The sequence below is a fragment of the Ursus americanus genome, chromosome 11 (genome assembly GCF_024610735.1).
Source record: "Ursus americanus isolate L20-20 chromosome 11, mUrsAme1.1.p, whole genome shotgun sequence".
NCBI lineage: Eukaryota > Metazoa > Chordata > Mammalia > Carnivora > Ursidae > Ursus > Ursus americanus.
In genome coordinates this window covers 38,008,432-38,035,013 of record NC_142137.1, presented here as the reverse complement: position 1 = coordinate 38,035,013, position 26,582 = coordinate 38,008,432, and the positions used below count along the sequence as shown (strand labels likewise).

Genomic DNA, 26,582 nt, shown 5'->3' with positions numbered 1-26,582 from the left:
GGCAGTAACGCTAGTCACAGAATCCAATCCCCAAAGAAAATGCGATGTTGCAATAAAACATGCAGAGAGAGATTGAATTTATCCTTAAGTTTGAATCATAGGAAATAGATTTCGTCTTCTCTAAGCAGAGAAATGTAGGTGTGTGTATGCCTTCACGAAGTTAGCTGTGCGAGTCTACACTTGCCGCTATAGAAATACTAATGGTCTTCAAGTGATCATCAGTTATAAAATTAGTTGAAGATGTTCCTGCAGAAATATGTCAGTGTAAGTCATCATATTTCACTGTGAGCTATAAAGATTTTATTATGGATGTGTGTATGTGTGTGTATTTTAATCCCTGACCCCCGCTGCCACTTGTGGGAAATCTAAGTAGATCTTCCCAGAGCAATAAGGCTGTACTTTGTATAAGGCTGAAGTACAGAATCAGGGAAATAAAATATTAGGGTCTTATCCTTGAGATTCTTCTGAGTTACAGAACTGGGTTGTGTCTGCTCCATTTACCATAGAGTAAAAAACAAATACTCAGAAATACATTGCCATTTTTTCAGTCTAATTCTCCTTTAGTTTCATTTATTTTTATTTTTCCTTAAGGAAAACTTATTGTGAAGTGTAGCCGATGTGCTGGGATTTACCTTCCTCCTTAGGTTATCTCCCTTCCATGTGTTTGGAAAACGGTGGAGCAATGCGTATCCCCCCTGCCTTTTCATGAATGATGTTCTTGATTCCAATCTTGTTGAGATTTGTCTTCTTTCACTTTATTTTTTTCCCTCTAGGATGGACTTCTGTTCATTTCAATTCTAGTCACAATCTAGAGCTCATTCCCTTCTGACAAGATGCTTCTGCGTACAAAAGAGCTAGAGCTCAGGGGTGCCAGGGTGGCTCCTGCTGCTGCTGCTTCTGTCCGTTCTCTGGTGTGCAAACTTCCATCGGCCTTGCAGCAAACGCAGCCGTGGACCAACGTGGGTGGTGTAGTCCCACAACCACCACCCTAGCCAGTGTATTTCCCAAGAAGAAGTTAGGCTAGGAGGCTCGGACAGAATTACCCAGGCAGAATGGTCTTTAGCACCTGATCCTGCAGAAAGTTCTAACTCAGGTCTGATCCTCCTGTGGGGGCAACAGAACCTCTGCTTTATTCTTCTGAGCGGACAACAGATGTCTGCATAACACACACACACGCACACACATGGCCTACCTCTAAAGGAAAAATATTATTCTGAAAGACAATTTCAAGGCCTTCCTGTCTCATAATGAATGTAGCATTTCATGTAAGGTTTTAATTTAGAAAATTTCATCCCATTTCTGCATTCAAACCAACCCTTATTAGGAATAAGAAGTTATCCCTTTAAAGTGACTCCCTTGGCATGTCCAAAGACTCCTCTAAATCTTTGGCATTTTACTTGCTTTATTGGCCCGAGTTTTACAGACACCAATCTTCTCTACAGCCTCTGTTGGTCAATAGAAGGGAAGAAGTAAGAGAGTAATGACAGGGGAGAATTTTGAATTTGCTTTTTCACTTGTAAAAGATTTAACCCTGCGGATGACCTAAGTAAGGCTTTAAAAAGGTCAACTGCCCACTCCTAGGACTAAACCAGCACCATCTGATGGTAATATAATGTGAGCCACATAAGCAACTTAAAATTTTCAAGTAGCCACATGTTTAAAATGTAAGAAGAATAATATGAAATTAATTTTAATCATGTATCTTATTTAACCTAATCAGGGTCTCAGTGAAGGCTCAACCAGAAAAGCAGAACCAGGAGAAGATTATGCAGATACATTTATGTATTAAGAAATTCATTACAAGGAATTGGACTATGTGATTGTGGGGACTGGGTAAGCAAGTCAGAACCCATAGGACAGCAGTTAGGCAGGGAAAATCACAGGCGAAGTTGAATCCACTGGCAGGGACAAAAGCTGTCATCCCCAGACAGAATTTCTTCCCTCTATCTAGGAAACCTCGTGATCCAGCATCATCTGCTTATTTAAAAGTCTATGGATTAGGGATTTTAATTATTTCTGTAAAATACCTCCACAGCAAATCCTAGATTAGTGTTCATTTGAATGACTTGGGATAGTAGTTTAACCAAGTTGACACACAAATAAAATGATCGCACTTAATATGTCCAAAATAATATTATTCCAATATGTTATTAATATAAAATCATTAGTGAGGTATTTTATATCTTTTTATACTAAGTCTTCATAATCCAGTATATAGTTATACTTGCAGTACTTCTCAATTTGGACTAACTGCATATCATATCCTTAATATGTATGTAAGTCCCGTGGCTACTGCCTAGAGCAGGGTAGGTCTAGCTAGTGTAAGTGATTAGGCTGGTTATCTGATATCTTTAGACAGTTCTAAAGATAGAAATTTTTTGTGTTTCTGTGTGTAACTTTACGTTAGCTTTATTGCCTATAGCCTGTAAGAAGCAGCTTTACTGTGCCTTTGCAAACAAGGCCTGTTTCTTTAAAAACAGATAAAAAACTTTCCATACATATACCTCTATATGGTAATTTACAGTGCAACACTATTCTTGTTTCGTAATTATAGAAATAATGTAGAAACCAAGAGCACAGGATAAGCAAAAGAAATACCATCCTGAGCCATCTGAGTATGTTCTTGGGGGCTTGTTTTTGCCATATAGGGGGCATTTGACAATGTCTAAAGACACTTCTCACAGTCATGACAGGGGGTGGAGCTACGTGCATTTAACAGGTAGAGGCCAGGGATGCTGCTAATTATCAGAGCTTGGACAGAACAGCCCCACTCCACCCCCAAATAATGATTCACCCAACTCAAAAAGGATTGAAGATAAGTGGTCAGAAGTATCTGGACTACACACATACCCACCCCCACCCCCACACACACTTGGAGTAGGATTTGGAGACCTATAGAGAAGAGATTTAAAAAAACGCTGAGAGAGGCAGGAAAACGGAAGTTTCCTATGGGCTTTGAAGACCTTTCTTTGAAACTTGGAGAAATTTTATCAGAGATATGATTAAATATCTTAACTCTTTTGTATATCTATTGCCACATCAAAGTCAGGGATGGGATAAGGGTAAAGGAGTAGCCCTGTAAATAGTGTGATGGTGGATTCATGGGGCAGACAAGGGGGAGATTTTTACAGTGATGATTACCTCCTTGACAGGTGAAAGTCACTGTCTTTTCTGAAGATAATTAGGAATTTCTGGCGGTCGGTCTTGATTTTAGACTTCCGGAAAAATTACAAAAATGCAAATTCACATTTACAAATGGAGAATTTAAAATGTATACAGTGATTAGCACCATCTCAGATCATCTGTGAAATAAGGTTGTGATAAATAAATAAGTAAAACTCATTAGCATTTTTCTAAGAAAAAACACGCTATTAGGATTAAGTCACTTTTCAGAGGTAGTAATCATATTTGTAAACTCTAATATCTAATTTAAGTCTATTGAAATTAACTGCAAATTCAGAATTAACTTCATTTTCTAAGCCTTGGCAATGTATGTATACTGAAGCTAGCAGAAAATTAAATATATTTGTTAAAACCAGATATTCAGAAAAAAATGTAACAACTGACTTATTCCATGAAATGGTTCATATCTGCATGCAGTAATTATTGGTTAAATACAATGCCAAATTCTGATTATAAACATAGCTTAGAGTCAATACTTCTGAGATATATTTCCTATTAGGTAGTTACAGTTCATTTCACAAATTCTTAATTTAATATGTAAAAATGAAATCTTCCTCAATCTAAATGACATTCTTACTAAGGATTCTTAATTGTATTGAGAGTAATTGAAATAAAACATAATTATAGTTTGTGATCAGTTTTAGCACTGACAATGGTGACCACATATCCCCATTGATGTAAGTTTTTAAGCTTTTTCAAATAACGCTAATTTTGAGGTAAATTCAAGTTTTTCCTTATTTCAATAAATGAGTGCTTTATGTAGCAATATGTTACAATGACTTTTTCCATTTGGAAATAATTTAGACTTCATGATAGAATTTTGAAGTTTAGATCATAGCGATAGTTTATATTTTGTACATTTTCAAAAAGAGGTTTTAAATTATAAATTCTGTGTTTTCCTAGAAATACACAAAGAAAAGACTGAAAAGCAGGAGAAAACTGAAAGGAAAATACTAACTAAAGGTAACTGTTTAATTTTGTGTTTACTCTTATTTTTATTTAGGATATATATTTTGTGTATTCACATGGAAGAAAGGAAAATTTTCATGTGAAGTGTTCCCTTGTTTTAACATTTTTGTTAGTGTTTAAATGAGTACCTTTACTTCTCGGTTAACTTCAGGTATAAATATATAAGTAATATTTAATTGTTGGAATCAAAGTAATTTCAAAACATGACAATGTTTAAATTATTTACAACTGATCTTGCCTTCTAAGATTGCACTGTAAATACAATTGTTGACTTACTAGTAAATTTTTTTTTCTTCTTTGAATGTGTTACTGTAATAAGTCAGAGTTCAATTTTTTGACCTTGCATTTTTTATGCCATGCAGTACCTTTAAAATCGTTGGCACAGAAATACAGTCATTATATTGCCTCGCTACAGACTGCTACAGCCCTGCAGCTTTCTTATGCAGCCTCAAGGGGTACATGGACAGTGACAGCATGATGATTAATATCCCTTTCAACTCAACTGAATCCAGTAACTGCAATCTTGCATTAGAGGCATATTAATAATGGCCAGCATTGTCTTGCTCATTTTACAAGCATCTCTTTTCTAGGAGTGGCCCTTGTAGTCATAAAACGTTAAAGGAACTTATAAGAAGCAAGAGCTTTCAAAGGGATATATTTCTAAATATGCTCAGGATTCCCCAGTGATCAGCCTCGCACGCTTTTTAAGTGAGTCAGGGCAAAAATTAAAATCTCATAATTCCATATCACACAAATATGTGTTCTGGACAGAAAATGAAATAATTTTTTCCGGGTAGAAATTGAATCTTGTCTAATATTTATTATGTCAAAACCCGCTAATGTAAAATTACCTGGAGTGAATACCAAAGTTGCAAATGGTAAGGTTTCAAATAATAGAAGTTCTACTTAACCCTAAATTATACCAATATGTGAACCTATATTAAAATGCCATTTTTAATGTACTTTCTGTACTTCCTTTTTGTGAAGAGCTTAAATCATTCTGCAGATATTATGTCTTTCATCCTAATGTTTGAATTCTTTCCAGATTGGTCAGCCAATCCTTATACAATCAGGGACATTGACGCTTACTCAATTGAAACCTATTTATATTTATACTTAGGGAACTAATGTCTTCTTACTGTTCCCTTTCCCTTTTTGGTCCCTAATTCCTTTGGTCAGGGAAATTGGACACAGCTGTTGGGTATGGATTAACTAAGCTAGCCATGACTGAACTGGCTATGTGTTTCAATCTGCTGGAGGTTAAACAGAAACTCAGCTGGTTCCGCATGATTGGAGTCTCTGCTGTTGTATCTTGCAGACTGTACTATTAATTTAATAGCAGTGCTGCTGGAGTGGATGTGGTGATGCAGATGGCACCATTTGCATTTTGGACCTGGCTCTATTAGAATCCTGCTGTTAAAGACTTTGAGCAGTGGGCTGTAGAGTGGGCTTATTAAACTAGTGAGTCTTGCATAATTAAAACAGTGAATTTGGCTGAAGTTTAAAATAAATTTCTCAAAGGCTGAGTTAGAGATTAGTACCTGAATATATTCCCTGAATAGACCAAATATATTTTGGAAAGTGAATATTTCTCAAGAAAGAGATAACGGAGTTTCAACTGTTCAAGACTTAAATGGGCTTTAGAGGTAGTTTCTTCTTTCCATTTGTTTTCTGTGTCAGTATGAACGCAAGAGTCCATTTTACTGCTTGGTATCCTCATCCAGGTTGAATAGTACCGGCTTTTTATTTCCAGGTAGTTCAGTGAAAATAAATGTGGTTTTATAACCATTCACATATGTAGATAAATGTTTTCTATATGTCACATTTCATATCAGTCATGGTTATATATGATGGATGGTTAGGAATTTAAATTCTTATCAAAATATCTGAACTCTTATAAGAAAAGACTTATTGCCATGCCAGCAAATATCTGAATCTAAAAAGCTAGCAAAAATAAGAAAACAAGAAAAAATAAAAATAAGAAAAAATAAAAAGCTTTGAGTAGTGGTAAAGGTGGGGGAGATAAAAATGTTGGTAGTGATAAAAGCTAGATCACACCTCATTGTCTCTCTCTCGCTCTCTTCTTTTTTTTCCTTTAGGGTATTCTTATGGTATTCAAAAAGTTTTAGGGGTGTGAAGTCTTTTGGAAAGACCTGGAACTCTACATGTCGATGATTTACTCATCAAATGCAATGCAGAAAACCATAGCATATATAGTCCAAGAGAACATACATTTCCAAAATCATTCTGTATAAATATGCTTGTTCATTTTTAAAGTGTCAGTGAATTTGTTTCAATTCCCACTTCTTTTCATAAATTTTATAGTTATCCACCTTATCTAAATGATTATAATTCATGAAGCTAACTTTTATTCCGATTTTTTTCTGTATTTATTTTGTCAGATGTTCTTCTTAGGGAAAATGTACCAGTTTCAATGAACTGAGGAGCAAACCCCTTAATTCTTAATCTGGCAATAAGTACTTATTTTGGTTTTAAGGTATAAGCTCTGACACGTTAGTTAATGTTTACGTTTTAATTAATCTTGTTTTTTACTAAATAAAAGAAGTTGTAATTTATTTTATAAATGTGATCACAGTAATGTCTGTACTTGTGACCTTATATTGAATTAATACAGTAATTCAGCGGACTATTACATTTGCTTAAAAGAACCTTACAACCATATTTTAACTTTTCTTGGATTACCAAGATGCCATTCACCAAACTGTTGCTGCTATAAATGGCCCTGGTGAACAGATAGAATCCCTCATGCCAGAGGAGTTGTAGGCACTGAGGATTTGGCTATGGCAGAAGTTAGCTTGAAGAATGCTGATTCCATTCCAAGGTGATGGTTTCTAATGGAAGAGTGTATAGGTCAAAATGATCTTGCAGAACACACTCATATTTATAGCCAAATATTTTAGAATACATTTCTTTCCAACCTCTAAGAACTAACTTCCAGATGGAGATGAGTAAGGCAGTCTAGAGACCAGAGCCCATGAGTAATTCAGATGAAGGAATGATCATTGTGGAATGCAGAGCCACACGTCAAATGATGAGAAATATTGGTCAGTCTCATAGGGCAGTTCACACTTTGGGTATCCTTCCTAGATATAAATAACTATGTACACATATGCCTTAAAAGAAAAGATATACAATCATTGTAGGGAATTATAGAAACCAGTGCTACTTGTCATAAATGAAAGGTTCGAGTCATGATTGTTAAAGACCATTTCCCTGGCTCATGGTAAACACTCAGACATGTTTATTCAATGAGCTAAGAGCATAGTGTATGATTTTGACAAAGAAGGATGTCACCATTACTTTCTTCTACTTTTAGAAATGTCGTGAATTACCAATCTGAGTCAGAATCCAAATCTAGGAACTACTGCTTATGTAACCTTGGACAAGTTAATTCATTTTTGTTACCTCTATTTTCTCATATGTAAAATGGGTATGATACGGTTATGAAGATTAAATGATTATGAAACGTACATATGAAATTATTCAAAGAATTCTTGGCAAATTTTAATTTCAACAGTAACTGTCAGTCGATTAACTAGTCCTCTTAATCACTACCTCTTAATCACAAACTAGTCCACTTAATCACTGATTAGGTCAGTGACAATCCCTTGCAGGTTTCTTATCTGTGTTATTTCTCATCCTATATTTGGGACCACTAGATATCCATCTGATCATTGGCTGAAGGAACTTAGATCTGTCATCCTAAGATTGTGTAACACAACACTAAACTAACTTTATTGCCACTTCAGCCCTGTATTTGTGCTTCCCTTCCTGAAAAATCTCATGCAAGCATTTATCTACTATGAAACAAATACTGTACTGAATCTATGATTTCTAATGTTTCACTTAATCTTCATGGAAGATATATCCAACATGGTAGATATAATCCCATTTAAAACTAAGAGTATTGAGGTTTATCTGTACTTAATGATTTTTTGCAATATCTAATGTTTATTAAGTTGTAGAGCCAAATTTTAATCTCACATTTCTCTAACTTAAGAACACGTGGCTTTCCCACTATACCCTCCATCCCATTTTCTTTCTTCTTTTTTGCTCCATTGTGTCTAAGCCTCTATACTAGAATTTTCTCACGGCTGGAGGATCTTGAATTTTTCTCTGAACCCCCACTGTCAGGACCTTGTAATCTGCTGATCAACTTCACCGATATGCTTGTACATCCATAGAGCCTGGACTTGTCTTGCTTGATGGCTTCCCTGCATAGCAGGCATCGTATACTTAATACACTGTACCCACATTTAGGTCTCCTCACCATTAATGCTCCACTTAACAAAATGAGAAATGAGACTGACAGTCCTTATTCTTTTGGTAGAAATGCCAAATGGCATGCCATGGTGTATTGGTTTTCTGTGGCTGCTGTAACAAAATGCCAAAAATGTGATATCTTCAAACAATAGAAATTAATTATCTTGCAGTTCTAGAGGCCAGAAATTTAAAATCAGTTTCACTGGGTCCAAATCAAGTTGTCATCGGGGCCAAACTACCTCAGGGGGTCTAGGAGAGAATGTTTCCTTGCCTCTCCCAGCTTCTAGGCCTGCTCTACTTCTTGGTTTGTGGATGCATCGCTCCACTCTCTGCCACAGTGTTCACAGTGACTTCTCTTCTGTCTTCAAATCCCCCTCTCACTCCCTATCAGGAGGGTACATGGGGTTGCATTTAGGGCTCACCTACATAATCCAGGATAATCTCCCTATCTCAAAATGCTTGATTTAATCACATTGCTAAATCCTTTTTTGCCATGTATGGCAACATTCACAGATTTCAGAGATTAAGACATGGATGCATTTTAAGGGGGGCATTATTTAAACCACCCCACTGAGCTACTCTTTAACAAGAGTACACACCAGTCAGATAGTAGAAAGGACTGAGAGCTAAATACAAAATATAAGTATTTAAAGATAAGAATCACAGAATGGCAAAGTTTACCAAAGTTACTGTAGCAACACTGTCCTAAGAGTTTTTATAAAACTTTTAGCCATCAGCATAGCAAAAGTAAGGTATAAAATTATTATTAGGGAATTCAGGTTCGGAGGAAGCATTCAAGTTTCATTGTTTGGGGAACCAGAAGTAGTCAGAATAATTGTATTATTTTTGGAAGCTAGGTATTTGTTCGTTTGTTTCTTTTTGTTTTTTCCTGATGAGGATATGTGAAGAGTTTAGTCATATTAGAAGTAAGATAACATTTATGTGTGGCCAAGACAGTGCCATAATTTCCTTAAGATATTATAATATAAACTCATTAAAAATTCATACTCCGTGTTCATGTACTTTAAATCAAAAACTTGAGAATGACCTGAATACCTCAAGTATTTTTATATTGGATAATCTCTTCACATTTCATTTAAAACATTGATTAATTTAAGAGCCCAAGTGGTTAATTAATTTTGATACTTGAAAAGTCTGAAGAAGTAGAATGTGAAAAGTCTCTAGACCCTCCTACACAACTCTCATCTGACTTAACACAGATAACTGAAAGACTTCTTTCTCTCAGTGTATTTGAAGCCCGCATTAAGTTTCATTGCACAGAATGTCTTCATCCCTCTGTATTATTGGTCACAATAATAGATATCACTATCTGCCCAGGCTATTCAAGCATAGAAGAAGGGGTCATTATTGCCAGTGATGGTATGGACTTGATGGACTTTAGAATCATCTGGATAGTGTGTATATATATATACACACACCCATTGCAGACTCCACTCTGGGACCATTAATATTTGGGAGGTGAGGCCAGGGTTTGAGTCAAACTCTTCTAATGATTCAAATGATTAGCTAGGGTTAGAATCACTGTCAATTAAACTCATGGCCTAGAATTCAAGTACAGCCACGGAAGGACACGGAATGTACAACAGGATGTGTTTAGGTGGGGCCCGCACCTACTGTTTACCATAGTCTTCACCACTCTCTCTCATCACTCCTGGAGTAGACATTTAATATGCCTCATTTCAGAAGGCATTTGAGTTACAGTCCTGCCATAGCATTGGTCTCCCTCAATACAAAAAGTGGTCCTGCTCAGTCCCTTGTCATACTCTCTCTTCACTATAATTTATCCATTCTAACCCCCTCCTCTTCCACTGCTATCTCCTCCACAACCATTTCACAATTAGATTAGGACAGCCCTTCTTCCCTCCCTCCCTCCCTTCCTCCCTCCCTTCCTCCTTTTCTCCTTCCTTCCTTCCTTCCTTCCTTCCTTCCTTCCTTCCTTCCTCTCTCTTTCTTTCTCTCTTTGTCTATTTCTTTCTTTCTCTTTCTTTCTTTCTTTCTTTCTTTCTTTCTTTCTTTCTTTCTTTCTTTCTTTCTTTCTTTCTTTCTTTCTTTCTTTCTTTCTCGTTAAGTAGGATCCATACCTAGCATGAAGCCCAACATGGGGCCTGAACTCATGACCCTGAGATCTGGACCTGAACTGAGATCACACATTGACTGCTCATTAGTCTGAGCTACCCAGGCACCCCTAAGACAGTCATTTCTTAACTGATTTCCCTGAATTACCCCTTAAATTCATGCTAATCATGACAGTCGTAGGCTTCAATCCATCTGTTGCCATTACAGTGCCTTAGAGATAAAAGCCACATTTTCTACCATGGCATAGAAGACTCTCATATGATCAGTGATAACCATACAAATGTCCAGCTTTGTGTACTTTCCCACATACCTCCTCTACTCTGCAACCTTCTCCTCAACCCCCTCAACTCTCAACTCGGCCCCTGCTGCCCCCACCAGGACAGCCCAGACCCACCCGCTCTGCCTGTGCCTTAGGTGGTCACACTGTTAGAAGCTCCGTAAGCAGGCTCCACTGCCATCTCACAGCTCTGTGCTTCTGTACACGCCCTTCTTTCTGGCCAGCAGGCCCTTCTTGTGGAGTCACTTGGCAAGTCTCCTGTTCATTTCTTTGATTCTCAGATGGACTGTCGGTTCCTTTAAAAGGGCCTTCTCTGCTGTCCTTCACTCTGGAGGCATTTAGGCATTTTCTCCATGCTACTTCTCTACCCCTGATTTCACACTATAAGGCATTTTGACTCCAATTTTTGATTTGGGTATATTGATCTAAGTTGTTAAGGGCAAGAACTATGTTTATCTTCAAGTATGTTCTAGGTCATTTTTGATATTTTCTTCTGTGATTCTATGTTTTCTTATTTATAAACAAAGAGATTCAAGCTCAATGGTCTTTCAGATTCCTACCAGCTCTGAATTCATGTGCTTATGTCAAATTAAAAATGACTCTAACATCTAGCAAAGTACCCAACACATGAAACACATTCAATAAACATTGAAATAATGAATGCAGTAATTAATGAAGCATTCATCTTCTCTGTCTTGTTAATCTCTACTTGACTCCTATTGACAATTTTTTCCTTGGACATTTCTATGTTTATTTTCAAATATATATAATTATTCAGCTTTAATTGGGCTATTGTAATGTCAAATTTATTCGGTCAGCAGCAGTTGAAGAATTTGATAGTAAGCTCCATATTAAAACAAAGACGATCTGTAACATGTAATTAGGAAACACAATAAAATTTATAACATAATAATATAGATTAAAGTAATACAGATTAATTTGGACAATTTGGAAAATGCAAAAAAGAAAGAAAAACAACCACAACTAATTATCCAAAGATAAAGACTAATATATTTTTTATTTTCCTCCAGTTTTTTCTTCCATTTAGTTTTATTTATTGCATATTGCCTTGGGATTTTTGCAACTGCAAATTTTATTGTTATTTTTCAGTTAACATTTAGGCTTTTATTTAACTATTAAACATGTCAATTTACTCCTAGAATAAACAAGAAGAGGCTGGAACCTGGTTAGTAAACATACAAATAGATGGGAGAACTTTATCCAAGATGTCTCTTAGACAAAAGGAGAGTTTTTTAGGCATTCAAAACAATAGGTATTTTCTACATCAGCCTGCGTTGTTTAGTGTTCAGGTGAAGAACTGACCACAGGAGTGGAGAAGAAGTTCACATGGCAGAAGTGTTTGCTGATGAATGGCATGTGGTCAACACCAAAGTGGTCCAATCAGTGGAAATGGGGTTATCCTCACAAGGAGATATTGTAGATCGGAAAAACTGGTCACAGACATTAGGCAACAATACACATGAAGTTATGCACAGTACTTAATTTGTGCCAAACAGCATACTGGGCAATAAAAATTCAATGATGAATAAGACCGTCCAATGAGAGATCTAAAACAGCAAAATCACAATTATGCCCTCATGTGCTGAGTATTCCACAAAGAGAGGTCCTGGAGAACATAACTCACCGCCTGTTTGCTGAGTAGGTCTGACTGCAGTTTTCTGATGAAGCCTTAGAGGAATGAGTGGCTTAGGATTTAGATGTGCCCTCTGGAACCTAAAATGAAAGACATGAGAGCTAGGTCAAGCGTCAGTCTTCAAGAAACCAGGTGAGAACTTGGTTAGAAAAGCACAAGAGAACCCAAAAGATTAGTATTGGTATTAGTTTCCTAGGGCTCTGGTAACAAAGTATCAAAAACCGGATGGCTTAAAATAACAGAAACGTATTGTCTCACAGTTACAGAGGTTAATTAAATTTATTTGCTACCATCAGTTGAAAAATATAGTAGCTTATATATTGTCTCCAACGTCAAGGTATCAGCAGGATTGATTACCTCAAAGAGCTGTGCAGGAGAATCTGTTCCACGCTTCTCCTAGCTCCTGGTGGTTAGCTGGCAATCTTTGGCTTGTAGATGAACCGCTCTAATCTCTGCCTTCATCTTCAAATGGTTTTCTCCCTGCATCTCTGTTTCTTCCCTCTGTGCAGATCTGTCTCTGTGTCCAAATTTCCCCTTTTCGTAAGGACACCAGTCATATTGAATTAGAGACCACGGTAATGACTTCACTTTAACCTGATTACCTCTTAAAGACTATTTTCAAGAACTAAGGTCATATGCTGAGGTACTGGAGATTAGGACCTCAACACATCTTTCGAGACTATGCAATTCAATGCATAACAGTATCACAGGAGTCAGAAGAACATTTTTTTAAAAGAGTAATTTAGAATAATAATCCTGATTGACTGGTTTAAGGTTGTTTCTGGGAAACAATTATAGGACTGGAATCAAAAGCTGGCAAAGGATTTTGCTGAAGATGATGAGCGAAAGCCAAAGAGGACAGGACATTAAAATGTAAATATCCTGGGGCCCCTTATAAAAATGCTCTCAAAGACCACAAACTAATTTAGTCTGCCTATATTGTATAAACTTTTACTCTTGCCCTCTCTCAGTCATACTTAATTGACTCTTTAAAGTACCAAATATATTTTCTTTTTCTCTCTGGCAGCTATAAAAGATAAACCTGAAAAGTGAGGCGAGAAGGCTCTACGCCAGGCTATGCGTCATCTCCTCCATAGTGATTGTTCACTTTTGAAGAAGTGATTACAGCTCTGACTGTGGCTAGGGAGCCCCGGTTGGAGGAGAAATTACCCATACAATTAAATCAGATTTGAGACTGGGAGCATTTATCAGATGAGCTTTATATCTTTGGGTAATTTGCCTAATCTGCATTTTAATACATAAATAAATGTGATTTTATTGTGAAAAAGAAGTGCGCCTATGATTACAGGATGGCTTGTGGATAACATGCTTGGAGAATCCAGCCAGCACACTGGGCTCGTAAGAACAAGTTTCTAGTCTGCACAGGACCTGCGCGGACCAGGCAGTTTTGGAGGAAGAGTCCTAGTTTGGCAATCTGATCACTATATTCTTATTCCTCTCTGCCGTGGACTCTTTTGAGGCAGTGTTTTCTTATCCAGGGACAAAGAAGTTCAGGCGAATGGATCTCTTAGGTGTCTATCAGCTCTAAAGTTGTGTGCTTATTTTAAACAAAAAATGATAAAACAATCCTTTAGGAAGAATGAGTAATATAATCTTTGACAAGTCTCTCTACTCACGAGCACTTTTCTATTGAGTTCATCATTATCACTCAGAATGTGTGGATCATCTTCCCTTAGCACAGAATGGAAATTCTGCAGATTAGTTACAAAAAATAAATCAATAAAAACACACAGAAACATACATACTAACCAAGATCGCATCTGACATTTTGTTTAGTGTTGGCTAAAGCCGCTGCAAATTTGTACTGAAAAATTTTTGATACCAAACTTTTGATTTTTTCCAACTCAGAAGAGAGATCAGCGAAGAGCTCAGCCAACCTGGCCCTGAATGCCTACTGCTTGGCCCCTAGGGAAGGTTTGCCTGATAAGAACCTCAGGGTCAGGTGCACTATGAGCTCTGGTACATTCAGGAAAGGCCACAGGGCCTGTCTGGCAGGTTGCCAGGGCCAAGCTCTGTAAAAGCACAGAGCACAGCTGGCAGAGTGTTGGAGAGGGACCACATGGGGTGGGCGAGAGACTGCAGCAGAGTTAAGTTGAGCTGAATGTTCTGGTCAGGGAAAGGTCAGAGTCTGGGCAAGTGCAGGAACAGCAGGGCCTTGCCAACTCCGATGCCAAACATCAGGGCCATTCCAACTGGTGGATTCCATTTGTTTTTAATTATCAGTATACCGAAGGGACTTTTGTTTCTTGTAAATAAGGATGACAAACAAATTAAGCTCTAGCAGGTGCAACAAGCTTATTTTGTCCTGAGCTAAAAGTGTCCTAGCTAAGACGTAACTTGCCAAACAGAGCTGATGACAAGGAAGGTACTTTTTTCTTCTTCCATAGGAAAACTGGTTGTAATTTCTAAGCAAAGAGGAGATGCACAAGCAAATGCGGTTGTTGGGCAAATTATTATTATTTTTTTTTTATTTTAGCGTGATTGTTAAGGCAGTTACTGATGGTTGCATTGTTTTGATAAAAGAAATTTTCAAAACTTGGTGTCTGAGCACAGTCTTGCCAAAGTTTGAAGTTTCCATCCAAGAAGCTTTAGTGGCTGTCTGCCATTTTGAACAGCTCCCTAGAGCCCATGGGTCCAGCTGTTTCGCTGAGCAATGTTATGGTACCATTTCTGAGGGGGATAATGAAATTCCAGCATACAGGATTGTGTCTGTAAATCAAAATTTAGACTGTGAGGAACCAGATTTTCCCCCAGGGTAACAGGAATGAGGCATTAATATGCTAATTTGAGTCTGAATTCAGCCCCCTTGCCCTTTTGATTTTGTATTAATTCCTCCATTTATGCCTGTGCACACGTCAGCCAGAAAATCCTTTAGTGGAATGGACAAGCAGCTGTCCGAGGTGGGTGAGGTCTGGTCCTTTACAGAAGCAAAGAAACAGATTAGGTGCTCTCCCGGGGATCCTGCCAATCAGGTTCCAAAAGCACAGCTTATCTCCTGCAAACTTCGTTCCCCCTAGAGAACTTTTAAAAGAGACTCTGTTTTTGCCAAGATTCTCCTTTGGTTTTTAGCTTAATTAATAGTGATCCAAAAGAACCAAAATAAGCTACTTGTGGTCATGTGTGAATGCTGATGTCCTCTCTTTATTTTGTGAGATATTTATATCGAGCTTAGTAACTCAGAAACACCTAGAAGGACTATTAAATGTAAGGAAAAAGGATGCCTGGATGTTCTATGGTGTTTTTTTTTTCCTTCTGTTTCTCACTGGGGTTTAATTATTTAAGAAATCTTGATAAATCGTAAAATTTTTAATGTCCAGAAGCAAGCAGTGCTTTTAATATCTGTACGATATCGTTAATAAATAGAATTGTATTAGAAGATGAAAGGAGTTTTTCTTATAATATTTTAGAATTTGGCTCACTCAAAGAAAAATCTATTAAAACTCCGCTATTGGGTAGACATCATGTGATGAGCCACGGATACAAAAATAAAATAACATGGTGTAGTCTTTAAAGAGATTTCACCTACTAGGGAGTCAGATATAGGAACAATGGCAGTATTATTACTTAATTGTTAAAATGGATTTATGCACGTAGTTCTGTTGTCTATGAAATGAGTAGAGATCAAAGAACATCTTACAGTGGAGGAGGCAAGTGAGTCAGGACTGAAAGGGCGCATTGACAAGAGGAAGTGTGGGAGTACGAATTCTAGGTGGAAGGCACAGGCAGGGGGAGGGGAGGCCACAGGGTGTGCGTGTGGAGCTACGAACATTTTGATATAACTGCCATGTAAAGTTCAAGGGGAAATTCATGGAGGTAAGATTGCGCTGATGAGCAAATATCAAACCATTAGAGCAATAAAATATTTTTAGATTTTGTATAGTACCTACTATGTAATAGATACCATGCTAGGCCATGAGGGAGATACTAATATTCTTAACAGGTCAATAGCCTAATCAGATTTTCCTGTTAGAAAGGTTACTCTGAGAGAGAAAAATCTTAAACTAAAGGTTCAAGAGAGTGGTTAGGATATCATTATGATAATATTTACAATAATAATATAGCAAGAAGGGCATTCTACTCCAAATTTTGAAATGGTCTCTTTTCCTTTTACCTTCCTGTTCCCTTACTAGACTAATTTCTTCTCACCTTTCACATCCTTAAATGTCATTCCTACCAAGGGACATTCCTCAAATGCAGACTAGTGTAGGTCTCTGAATGCCCCCCTGAATATTTTCTTCATGGCAGTTATACCAACTGCAATGAACTACTTTGCAGTTGTTTGCCTAACTTCCATTATTCATCAGCTTGTTGACATCACAATGGCAGGAATAGAGTCTCTCTTGCCTAACAGTCTTTAGTACATAGCAGGTACTTTGTACGTTTTTGTATAAATAAATGACAGGTGGAGAATGTAATATTGGATTTAAAAAAAGATATATGAGAGGAATATTGAAAGGTAGATTGAAAGAGGTTGGCAAATGAACAAAAGTGGAAATAAAAGATGAATCCTGGATGCCTCCCATGTTTTTAGCCTGACAATTGGACACGCTATTAATAAGAGTTATGACTAAATTATGGGGAAAGATTTTGACTTAAATTTGAGCCTTACTATATTAACTAATTGGATCACAGCTCATAGTAAATTAAATTTAGTTTCCTCTAAAAGGATTTGGTGTCATTCTAGTCTCATCGCAATATATTTTCAAAAATTTTTAGTGTGGAATGTTTCTGTAGAAGAGTAACACGTACAATTTACATTGATTATATCTTGCATCAGATTCAGAAAATTATCTCTCTGTTTTTCTGTCTTTATATTTTGATGTTCTTCCAGTGTTGAGCTGGGCTCCTTTGGCATATAGCATGACAAATTTTTAAAGTTTCCTACTACATGATATTGAAGTTAAAGGTTTGGAGAAGCTGAGGTGTATTCTTACCTTTGCAATCAGACCTGGTTTGGGTACAAGTTTGTGCTTGGATATGAAATGAAAGTAGAAATAAAAAATTTATAATTATCTTAATATTTAAACATCTAACTATTTTAAAACCTCATTCCAGTTAAAAAATTTTCAAAAGCAGCAGATAAGTTTTTGACATCAAAAATTGCCATGCAAACATTTCATTATTTATTCCCTTTATTTAAGTGAAAAAGTATTGTCTGTTTCTTTCCAGTTGCACAGCGAGAAAAAGAAAAAGTAAAAGAAAAAGAAAAATCTGAAAAGAAAGGTACGGAGTTATTCTTACTCTGTTCTTACATATGTGTGAGTGCATATAGGTGGGTATGAATGCGTGTGTCTGTGTTTAGATTCTTGAATTTTTATGTGGTTAGATATGTTGATATTTTCTTTTGGTGATTCTGCTTTTGAATCTTCATTCGAAGATTGATTAGTTACTAATATTTCCTCAAGTTTTTAAATTTAGTTTCATATTTTGCATTTACTTTAATTCATCAAAAATCCATTTTGATGTACGTTGTGAAATAAAACTCTAATTTTTTGCCTTTGTTTTAGAGGGGATAATGTCTAGGATCTTCGTGCTAGATTTCAGCTGATTTATAGGGCCACAGTATGCATAGCCTGCCGCACTAACTTCTGTGAAACATTCCACTTAGCTGGAGTGTTTTATAATATTTTAGCACTCAGATCAGTTGAAACATGTTTCAATCTTCCTTATTCTATATTCACATTTAAAATTCTGAATTAAATAGTTGTTGCTCTATTAATGTTTACTTAGTAATAATACCCACGAATTTCAATATAGCCACATTCTTTGTTCTAGAAACAGGTGTCCCTTTCCCTTCTGCTAAGTTATGCAGAACTATGGGCATCAGGTTCTATGTACTCTGACTAAATGAAATAATCTGATATTTCTCATGATTTTTTCAACTTTCACAGTGGCTAAATATTTTTCGTTAAAAAGTAGTTGAGAATTTGTTGCTCATAAATTATAAAAGTTACTGGAAATTTTCAAATTGGAAAGCAGAACAAAACGCTTCAAGCGTCCTTTGATTCATTGTATACCAATTAAAGGAGTTTGCTTTTTATAAAGTTATTATACCATGGCCTCATGACCTTGTGTGAATTGTGCCTTTCTTAGCTTGGCTTAGTGCTTCTTCAGCTAACATTGTCCAAGCTACTACCCGTAACCCCAAATAGTAGTGGAGATGGCTGTGGGGCTGGCTGAGAGGTTAAGAGGCTGACACTGGGGCAGGGAGGGCGAGGCACGTGATCTTTGTTAGCCCTGCAATTGCCAGGGTCACTTGGCCTTTAATGGAGCATTGTGCTTTTTTCTGAGGTTTGCCTTATCTCTTCAAGATTCTGGAAACTATTCATCAGCTGTATGTTGAAAGAATAGTTTTTTACTTACTTAGGCACATTTTTTCTTTTATAATACAAGTAAAGCTGATGGACATTGATGTTCTTATTATGTAGTTGGAGAAATGGAAATAATTGGGACTCTAATTTTTTATTCTAATAATTTGGCTCTTTCCTTAACCCAACTGTTTAATTAAATACCTAATTTTTTCATATAATTTTCTATAATTTCTTTAATTCTCATTATTCTCCAATAAATAATACATAAATGTTGAAAAATGTATGGTGGTTTGGGAAACTACCAAACCACACACAGTTAAATACATTGGAACAATGGATAACCTGCATATACTTCTGCACGTCTCAGGGCTCCTTTACTTAATAGAAGTTAGTGAAATAAATTCATATTGATTTATTAATTTATTACACAACAATGAGAAGGTATAATGTTTCAGATATCATGTCAAATGCTATTCAATTAAGAAGCTGCCCTTGATCAGTAATCATTTGTGATTACATTATACTTTATTGGCCGTTCTCTACCAGAAGTGCTATTTCTTAGGGATTATTTGGAAAAATATTCATTATAGTGGAAGACATTTGGTAAAGCAGTGACCAGAGATGCTAAGCATGTTTTCAATGCAGAAGACAGTCCCTTATAGTAAGAAATTAATTCTTCTCCAAATGTGAATTATGTTCTTGTTGAGAACGTGTTCTAAATCAAAGCTCTAATTCTGATTTAAATATTTAATTAATCATAGAGTGTTTCTTCCTGATAAAATAACATCTTTTGACAAATTGTTATAAATTTGCTCTGTCTTCCCTGAAAACTTTATCTATTTAGAATAATAACTTTAAAAAGGAGAGTGAGACTAGCTTTCAAAATGCTTTCTAAATCTTAATGCCGAGTCTTTTAAATTGGGCTTTTACAGTTATTATTACATTGGTATCTTTTTATTTCTAAATCAGACTTATTAATGTCATCTATCTTTAAAATAGTTCATGATTTTGGTGGCTATAAAAATTGAGGTAAAGAGAAACTTGGTCTTGAAATCTACTAAAAATATGTACTAATATAAAATTTTCTCTTTAAGCAACTCACAAGGAAAAAATCGAGAAAAAAGAAAAACCAGAAACAAAGACAGTGGCAAAAGGTAACTTTTCCCTTTATTCTTTCCTCCCTCCCTCCCTCTCTTTCTTTCTTTCTTTCTTTCTTTCTTTCTTTCTTTCTTTCTTTCTTTCTTTCTTTCTTTCTTTCGGCTTCATACCCAACATGGAGACCAACACAGGGCTCGAACTCACAACGCTGAGATCAAGACCTCAGCTGAGACCTAGTTGGACACTTAACCCCATGAGCCACCCAGGCACCACCCCACTTTATTGTTTCTATAACTAAGTTTTTTTTATTGAAAGGATTACATTTTAGGTGTCAGAGAGCTGGATAATTATAAGCATTCAGCATTTCCTTTACATAAAAATTAATTTGGTCTTACATTTAAAATTTAATATTTTAGGGTCCCTGGGTGATTTAGTCAGTTAGGCATCTGCCTTTGGTTCAGGTCATGATCTCAGGGTCATGGGATTGAGTCCCACATCAGGCTCCCTGCTCAGCAGGGAGTCTGCTTCTCCTTCTACCCCTCCCCCTGCTTGTGATCTCTGTCTTTCTCACTCTCTCTCTCAAATAAATAAAATCTTTCTAAAAAATTAAAAAATAAAATGTAATATTTTAAAGAATAATAAAACTAAATATTTAAAATAATAGAGCCTCTAAAAATGTGAGAGGAAGATGAAAGACTTTTCCGCACATGGTGGGAAGAATTTGGAATCCCAAGACCTTTACCACTTGCTGTCATCCCCATAGATACCTTATATTACATGGCAAATAATACTTTGTAAAAGTAGTTAAGGTTGATCTAACATACAGAGTTTATCCTGGATTATCCAGGTAGACTCAATGTAATCTCATGAACCTTTAAAGCATAGAGATGTGACACAAGAGAAAGAGAGATTTGAAGTGTGAGAAGGATATGCCCCCCATTGCTGGCTTGAAAATTGAGGAGAGCATGTGGACAGTGTGAGAAGAATTTTGGCAGCATGTTGACTAAATTGAATATTCTCCAGAGCTTCCAGTAAAAAATGCAGCCCTGTTGGCAATTTGATTTCAGCCCTGTGAACCTTAAGCAGAAAACTTAGTTGAGGCACACTGTGCCAAGGCTTTTAAACTTTGGAAACCGGGAGATATTAAATGGATATTGTGTTAAGCAGCTAAGTTTGTGGTAATTTGCTACTACAGAGATAGGAAACTACAGAGATAGAGGTATTTGGTTTACAGCTTTTGACCAGTAGTACACTTTGGGTTAATTTTAGAAGATTCAAATTCAGAATTTTTTTTTTCAAGAAAAAAGGATAATGCATATATCTTGATTGATTTTGATATTTTAAGCTATTGAAGACCAAAAGTATGTTAATAATATACCCCCAGAATCAATTAGAATATCAATGTAATGTTATGTATTTTGGAGGATTACATAAATACTAAATTACAAATTTAGTATTCTAAATTTATTTGCCAGTTGTTTGATGTTAAAAAAATATGGATTCTAACTGATAGCTCAACCTTATCTCCTAAATTTAAATTTCCTCTTCCTACTTTAAAATATAGGTTTTATGTGACCAGTATATTTTAGAAATCCCAATTCAGTATTTTTAAGGGACTAATCATTCAAATAAACATTGGAATCTACTTTCAAAATTCAATGTGTTTGTCTACACAATGCAAAATAATTAAATATTTCAGGCAGATTTTTTAAATAATTTTTTTTCATGAGATAACCAAATATCATTTTATTAAGATAGATGGATTATAAACTAAAACTTTGTTTCCTAGAAGGTAGCATGAATTTAGTCTTAAGATAAAATTTATAATTAAGTATATATTATTTTATTCTATTTAGTTATCTTCTGTTTGATAGATTTGAAAGAAAATAAATTCATATATATATGAAATCTTAAAGCTGGTAGGGATGTTAGAGATCATCTCACCTAATTACCTAACTTAACAGGTGAACAAACTGACCTTCAGGGAGAAGAAACAATTTGCCCAGATCATATAACTAGTATGTAATTATACTAAGACAAAACCTCAAGTGAACGGAGTATAAGTCTAGTATTCTTTCCAAAGATAAATAAAGGTCTTCAAACATCAATTATTCCTTCAACAAATATCTAATTAATACTGTACTAGTTATTTTTTGCTGTGAAAACGTTACCACAAATTGAGAAACTTAAGTCAACACACATTTATTATGTCAGCTTTTGTGGGTCAAAAATCTGGGCATGGCTTAGCTCAGTCCTCTGCTTCACAATGTCTTACAAGACTGTATTCAATGTATTAGACAAAGCTGAAGCCTCAACTGGGGAAAGATAATTTCCAGGGTATTTATATGATTGTTGACAAGATTCGGTTCTTCAAGACCTGTTGAATCAGGGCCTCAATTCTTTCTGACTGTTGGCTGGAAGTCATTCTCAGTTCCTTGCCACATGAGTCTCACTAATATGTAGCTGGCTTCATCAAACTTAGCAAGAGAGAGAATCAGCTAGTAAAACGGAAATAATCTTATGTAGACTAGTCATGGAAGTCATGTATTATCGGTTAGCAGCAAATGCATAGGCCAGCCCATATTCAAGGGGAGAGGAATATACAAGCATATGAATATCAGAAAGTGGAGATCATGGGTGGGCCATCTTGAGTCAGCCTGTCTTGCCACAAATCACGAATATTTTATTTACATACTTATATTCTTATGGGGGAGATAGATGTAGGCAACCTATATATCTATAAATTGTGTGTGTATACACACACAAATATAAGTTTCCTTTTCATTTTATGTATGTATATATACATTATGTTAGGAATATAGGAAATACCTAGGAAATGCTCTTTGCATAATGGGTAATTTTGGGGAAAGCAGACTAGGATTGAAAGGTATTCATTACAGTATGTGATAATTAAGTTAGAAACAAGGATAACCTATTGTATTTGAGAGGTATGAGCAGAGTTAAAGTAAAATCTCCTCCGAAGACTTTGATTACCAGAGGCACTCCCATGGAACATAGCATGTTTCATACTCTGTTTCAAGCACAGCCTGTCCAAGAACAGCAACTCCGACTTCCTCCCTGGTACATGTGTAGGACTTCATATCCATTGTGATAACTAGCCTATTCCTATAGTTCATTAAAAATAACAAAGACAGGGAAGAAGTAGAAGAAGAGATGATGGCAAAAGAAGTAAGTGGGGCAAGCCAAATCCAGGCCAGGCTGTTGAACTGGCTGGAAAATGATCCTTAGATATTTGTGTATTTGATGAAGTAGGGGGGGTTACTAGTTATTGATCACTTTCAGAAGACTTTCTATTGTTCTCACTGGTTTGTGTATATTTATATCTCCCCTCATATGTCTTAAAATACATTTTTGGTATCAACCTCAGAGATTAATATGAATAATATTATGCAATTTAGTGTAATGGGGAAATGGGTTAGTCATTTTGGTTCTATGGCTTCTACTCTTGCCTTATTAGTTGCACCATGTTGAGCAAATGGCTTTTCATTCCCAGATTTCTCATCTGTAAAATGAGTATAATATAGTAATTCCTGCTATACGTCAAACTCTAAGTTCTAGGAAAACTCCAAAGACCTCTAGGAATGCAGGATATGAGGATTTAATATTAGAAATTCCTATGTACTTATTTTTCAGTGTCCAAATTCTTTTGTTCACATTATTTTACTTATCTTCACAACTTCCTGAAAGGAAGAAATAGCAACAGTGGTGTGTGTGTGTGTATATATATATATATCTATATATATATATATATAGATATATATATAGATATTTTTTTTTTTTACTGAGAGAAACTGAGGAACAGAGAAATGAAGCAGTTGTCAGTTCCTTAATGAATGAGAGCTGAAATTTGTTATATCCTAACTCCAAAAATGAAGAGTATGTTAGTAGGTTTATTGGATAATGTGATTTCCCTATTTTGACATTAGACATTTTGATGCTAGTAGTCACTAACGGGTAAGGTTAATCCCCAAGCGAATTAAATATACTGATGTCTTCCTTTTGATTAGACCATTTATTTTTTATTCAACAAAAATCATAAATTAAATATCTTCCTAAATAGAACTGGGTGATTTGAATATAGCATGACAATACTTTTTGCTTTTTCATTCCTTAGTGAGCTCCTCAATCCAAATGTCACTTAAATTCTTAAAAAAAAAACACAAAAAAAACCAAGGAAAATATTTTGGTGTAAAATTTAAGAACACCTACCCAGTTTAATAAAAATGAATAGCAGTTGAGTGTTGCTTTAGTTTCATGGTATTTACCCCATTATATCCACATTACTGTTGAGTTCTTACCCATTTTCATGTGAGGCAAACTTACTCCTTTCAAATATGAATCTCACTGACAAATGTCTATAATAGGTGAGGAAAATTTTGTTATTTTTATACTTAAAACCATTGATAAAAATGAGTTTATTTTAGATGTGGTCTTGACTCGAAGAAAATTATCTTTTCTCATTTATAAATTACTACGGCATTAAAAGTAGATCTGAATTTCATATATTGGTAATCCACGGTGTGAAGTTAAGGTTAAATCAAGTGCTGCCTACAAGTGGGTACGCATTTAATGTAACAAAAATTACGATTTCGCACAAAAAAGTATAAACAAAAAAACAGTTGGTAAATTTTTCAAGTTTTGTCAAGTTCATTTTAAACCCATATTTACATATGCAATCTGTTTATTGCTATATGTGTATTATATATACAGAGAAACATATACTGTTCTCTCTTCTTGATCAAAAGTGCTAATTCCGTAAACATTTATTTTTTGTTTTCCCCGAAAAAAGCACTGTGCTAGACATTATGATGCCACAAAAATGAATAATTTCGTTCCTATTCTCAGGTTGCTCTGTCTGGTAGGGAAGAGAGATGTGTGAACAATCATTTGTAATACAAGGTATATAACAGGCAAAAGCAGGTGTGCTTTAACTAAAGTTGAGGCAAATTGAAGCTCAGGTGAAGGCATGATTAATTCCAATGGCTGTGCACTTTGTTGCATATGCACTGAATGCAAAGAAATTTATATACGTGGAAAACATAGAGAGCATAAAGAGTGAAACCTGGCAATGTCTGACATGTAGAAAATACATGAGATATTCAAGAAAAAGAAAGTCTAGTGGAGGAAGAAACTTTGGAAAGATGCTATGAGAGGAGAGATAGGATGAAACCAGATCTCGAAGGGTTTTAAATGCTATCCTGACCTTTTTTATCCTGCTGATCTTCAGAGCTCCAGCAACTCGCTCTGAGCCCACACCACACTAAGCTCTCTGGACGAGCTCATTAGGTGAACATAGATGAGTTGTGTGAGTCTGAGGTGTTGTTGGCGTCTCAGGGGAACTTCCTCTGTAGCCAGAAACTAATAAATATTTGGTGTGATGTTCTGGAATTATGTTGATTTAAAGTCATTTGCAGAGGGCTGATGGTTTCAGTCACAGAAATCTATGAATCTGCTGTAGGAAAGAGCAGCAGCCAGCAAAGGAGATGTAAAAATGGTTTAAAGGAAGTCGAAGAAAATCCCCAGTTGAATATAGTTACAGAAGCCACAGAGACATTGGAAATTTGTGGAGTAACTGGGTGATTGCTGTATAAGAGTTTTATGTCTAAGCAACTTTGGAAAACAGTGCATAGGATAATCTCCCTCTTTGAAGAGTCTCAATAGACTTTAGCTTTGAGAAATTTCATAGTAAAAAACGGATCCAAGTTTATTTGATCATAGGAATATCCCCACACTTCTAACATAGTAGCATCATCTTCCTGCAAAGTTTCTGAGGAACAGTGCTCTAGGAAGTTTGGTCCGTTCAATTAAATGCAGTACCACAGATGATTTTGGTTTTGTAAGCATCAGCCATTATCATTTTCATTCTTCTCTTCATGGGACCTCATGATATTATCTTGCATCAGTCTCAAATTATTGCTTAGTGTACTAAAGTTAAGAAACTTGATTATTTTCATGAAATTTTTCAACATGAGTGACAATAAAGCCTATCCGTTGCATTGACAAATGACATGAGAAAGTCCACATTGCAGTAGACTTACCGTGGTGTCTAGTGATTGTGTGTGGTCCCATAGATTGAATAGTGTCCAGTGTGTAGCATCTATATAAATAGTGTCCCACAAAATGTGTCCTATATTATTATTGCTTTTCATAAAATAATTGAAAGACTCACAACCGGATTAGTTCACATTTCTAGTTCCTTCCTCCCAAATGAATAGAATATCAAATTAAGAATATGTGTGTGTAGAATATATGTGCATATATGTTGTAACTAACATATATTTTCTAATTTAAAACCCTTTCTGTTCACTAAGATATATGTCAGTATTTAAAGTCATTAGAATTATTATTTCTGACTTAAGATAAGCAGGAGCTAATATCTCAATTTCTGTTCTCTTTCTTCCTCCTTTAAAATCAAGTCATTAGAGCCTGAGTGCTTCCGAGGTACTCTTTAATGGATTTTATTGTTTAATTTCTCTTAGTCACTACCAGTGCAAGTAATTTCACATTTATATTCTCAAGAGTTATTTTTAAAAAATACTACGTTCATTTTCTTGAATGACTTTTAAGATATTTCTGCTGTGGAACAAAATGATTATATCTTTTTAAAAAAGCTCTTTGGTATGGGCCTTGCCTTTCACTGAGCACGCCTGTATATACATCCCCCGTG

The 26,582-nt window shown here is 35.7% G+C and overlaps 1 protein-coding gene across 12 annotated transcripts in view; it reads left to right on the top strand.

Annotated features, from left to right (window-relative positions):
• TRDN (triadin) overlaps positions 1–26,582 on the top strand; it is a 355,819-nt gene that overhangs the window by 83,053 nt on the left and 246,184 nt on the right. For all 12 annotated transcript variants that reach the window (XM_087865452.1, XM_087865446.1, XM_087865444.1 and 9 more), the window contains 3 exons: positions 4,087–4,146; positions 17,655–17,708; positions 19,891–19,950. In XM_087865452.1, the coding sequence (XP_087721578.1) occupies positions 4,087–4,146; positions 17,655–17,708; positions 19,891–19,950 (174 nt within the window). The remainder of the gene's footprint in view (positions 1–4,086; positions 4,147–17,654; positions 17,709–19,890; positions 19,951–26,582) is intronic.